The sequence below is a fragment of the Montipora foliosa genome, chromosome 4 (genome assembly GCF_036669935.1).
Source record: "Montipora foliosa isolate CH-2021 chromosome 4, ASM3666993v2, whole genome shotgun sequence".
In the NCBI taxonomy this organism is placed as follows: domain Eukaryota; kingdom Metazoa; phylum Cnidaria; class Anthozoa; order Scleractinia; family Acroporidae; genus Montipora; species Montipora foliosa.
In genome coordinates, this window is record NC_090872.1 from 2,226,160 (window position 1) to 2,228,659 (window position 2,500).

Below are 2,500 nucleotides of genomic sequence, written 5' to 3' on the forward strand. Positions count from 1 at the left end.
GAGCGGTCTGAAGGACCATACTCATAGGAACCCATTAGTTACTTTTCTCATGGTGATCATGGCTAGCAGTATTGCTATTACACTAATAATATACACTACCGGTATAATTTTAGACACTTTAATAACCCTACTTAAAGTACCCACTGTCAAAACAATGTATTTGCTGACCAGTATCATGTGACCATATCACAGGCTCAAGTTTAGAGGTAATTGAGGTTAGCTGTTAATTTGGTTTTTTTTTATTGGTACTTAAGTAGGGTTGTTAAAGTGTATAATAATAAGGTGTAATGATATGTAATAAATGACGATGAATAGCTATGTATGTCTATGTACAACCATGTACAACTATGTATAGCCATGTATAGGCGTGTATTTTTAAGTTGACTGCTGACCAGGTATTGGTTTTTGATTGGATCGTACATGTAAGCTCAAGCCAGGTTAACTTCTTGTAATTAGCTAGGACACCTAAACCACACTTTCTTTGGCTTGACGCGGCTAAATGGCCATACTAAGTCAATTAAAGCTCTTAACAGAACACTGCAGCACGCCTAATCAAAGGCGCAAAGAAGAATGACCACATAATGCCAATACTAGAAGAACTTCATTGGCTGCCAATCCGATACCAAATACAATTCAAGATCCTGCTTCTCGTGTATAAATGTCTTCATGGATTAGCTCCTCAGTACCTTACTGAACTGATTAAACTTCGCTGTCCTCCACGTACACTCCGCTCAAGTAACCGTCTAGTATTAGAAAAAACAATAGTCAACATGGTTTCTTATGGTCAACGAGCTTTTAGCTACGCTGGACCAGAACTCTGGAACACCTTACCAGAACATATAAAAACTCTAAATCAGTATATGACTTTAAAAAAAATTTAAAAACCTACTTTTTTCAATTAGCATTTAAATAAGTACTTATATGAACATCTATCAGTCCATATGATTAGAGCAGTATAGGTAGTATATTTTTACTGATATACATATTTTTATAGATTTCCGTATACATATACATTTTTTACCTTATTGTAAGCGCATTGAGATTTTTAAATGCGCCTATAAGAACTTTCATTATTATTATTATTATTATTGTTATTATTATTAACAGTCAATGCTTTTCATTTTCAGGTGGAAAACAGTTTGGAAAATATGAAAAAATTTTTCCTGCATTTTTCGCCAGTTTCATTCTAAAAAGATGATTCCAAATATTCGATATCTGGTTGGAAGTTTATTTGACACTCTCATTTTTAAAGGAAAATGCACGACTGTGATGGCATTTGTTAACCTACTCAGTATGGCAGGACACTCTTCTTGAAAAAACTTCCTATGTTAGGGGATATTTATTATATTTTTACCTCTTCTTGTTTTAATTCGTTTTAGATTGTTTTGTTTGGTTTTCTTTATCTTATTGCTTTTCATCAAGGCTAAACAAAAAAAAATTCAAATTTTTTTTATCCTGTAATTTGTTGTTTGTGTAAGGCCAGTAAGAATAAATAACCTGGGAGCTCTGCTTTTAGTCTTGGCTAAATCTATATATTAAATTTTATTCCAGGCATGGACAGTCATAATGACGTAGTTCAGAGCTTTTGTTGGAAGGGGGATGGCTCTTTATCAGCCACTTCTAGCAAGGTAAAGTTACTTCAATATAAGTTTGCAGATCTGTACATGTACATGTAGTTAGTGGATTTAGATTTATAAACTTGTAGAGGCTATCATTTCAGTAATGCATCTACCAATGTTAAGCTGGAGGAGAGGGGGAAACCCGAGCATATGTGGGGCATTTGACTTTTCATGAGAATTTTTGGTCAAAATCGCCACCATGGCACCCCAAAATTTGGTCAAAGCAGATCAAATATCCCACCTTGGGAAAGTAATATCCCTGTTCGACAGGTGCTCGTAATCTTTAAGAGAGGCATTCTCGTAGTCAATGGATAGAAAATATTTAATAGAATTCCAACGCTTGCTTCTCTGAGTCCATATTATCAACAATCCACACAATTCCCACAAAGTAAGGTGTTCCGTCAATTTATATTAAAAATGAGCGGTGAGAAGTAGTGTTTTTGTATAAATGTAAAAACAAGTGCTTACCTCTATTAAAAACAGCCGTCTTTCAGGGCTTTAGCCACGCTACTTCAATTCCAAGATGGCCAGTGCACAGATGAGCACATGGGACGATGTGACTCAGTCCCATTCCTCCACGCAAAAGTCAAATTCAAAGTCAAGTCTTGGTCAAATTCTGGAGGGTGGGGAAGGCAATAGAGGTCAAATACCCCACAGGCTTAACATTGATAGATACATAATTTAAGAATTTTTCATTTTTGCTTTTGTCTTTCAGGACAAAAAGATACGGGTCTTAGATCCTCGCTGTTCTTCTGTTGTGGGGGTAAAAATTGAATTAGATATCGAAATCTTTAAATTGTGGTGATTTAGTTATGAAACAATAACAGGGCTCGAAATTGCGACCAATACAGTCGCATTTGCAACTAAATTTTTCCCTTTGC

General features: G+C 35.4%; 1 protein-coding gene across 2 annotated transcripts in view; it reads left to right on the forward strand.

Annotated features, from left to right (window-relative positions):
* LOC137999521 (coronin-7-like) overlaps window positions 1–2,500 on the forward strand; it is a 49,215-nt gene that overhangs the window by 26,460 nt on the left and 20,255 nt on the right. For both annotated transcript variants that reach the window (XM_068845303.1, XM_068845304.1), the window contains exons 8-9: window positions 1,552–1,628; window positions 2,335–2,382. In XM_068845303.1, the coding sequence (XP_068701404.1) occupies window positions 1,552–1,628; window positions 2,335–2,382 (125 nt within the window). The remainder of the gene's footprint in view (window positions 1–1,551; window positions 1,629–2,334; window positions 2,383–2,500) is intronic.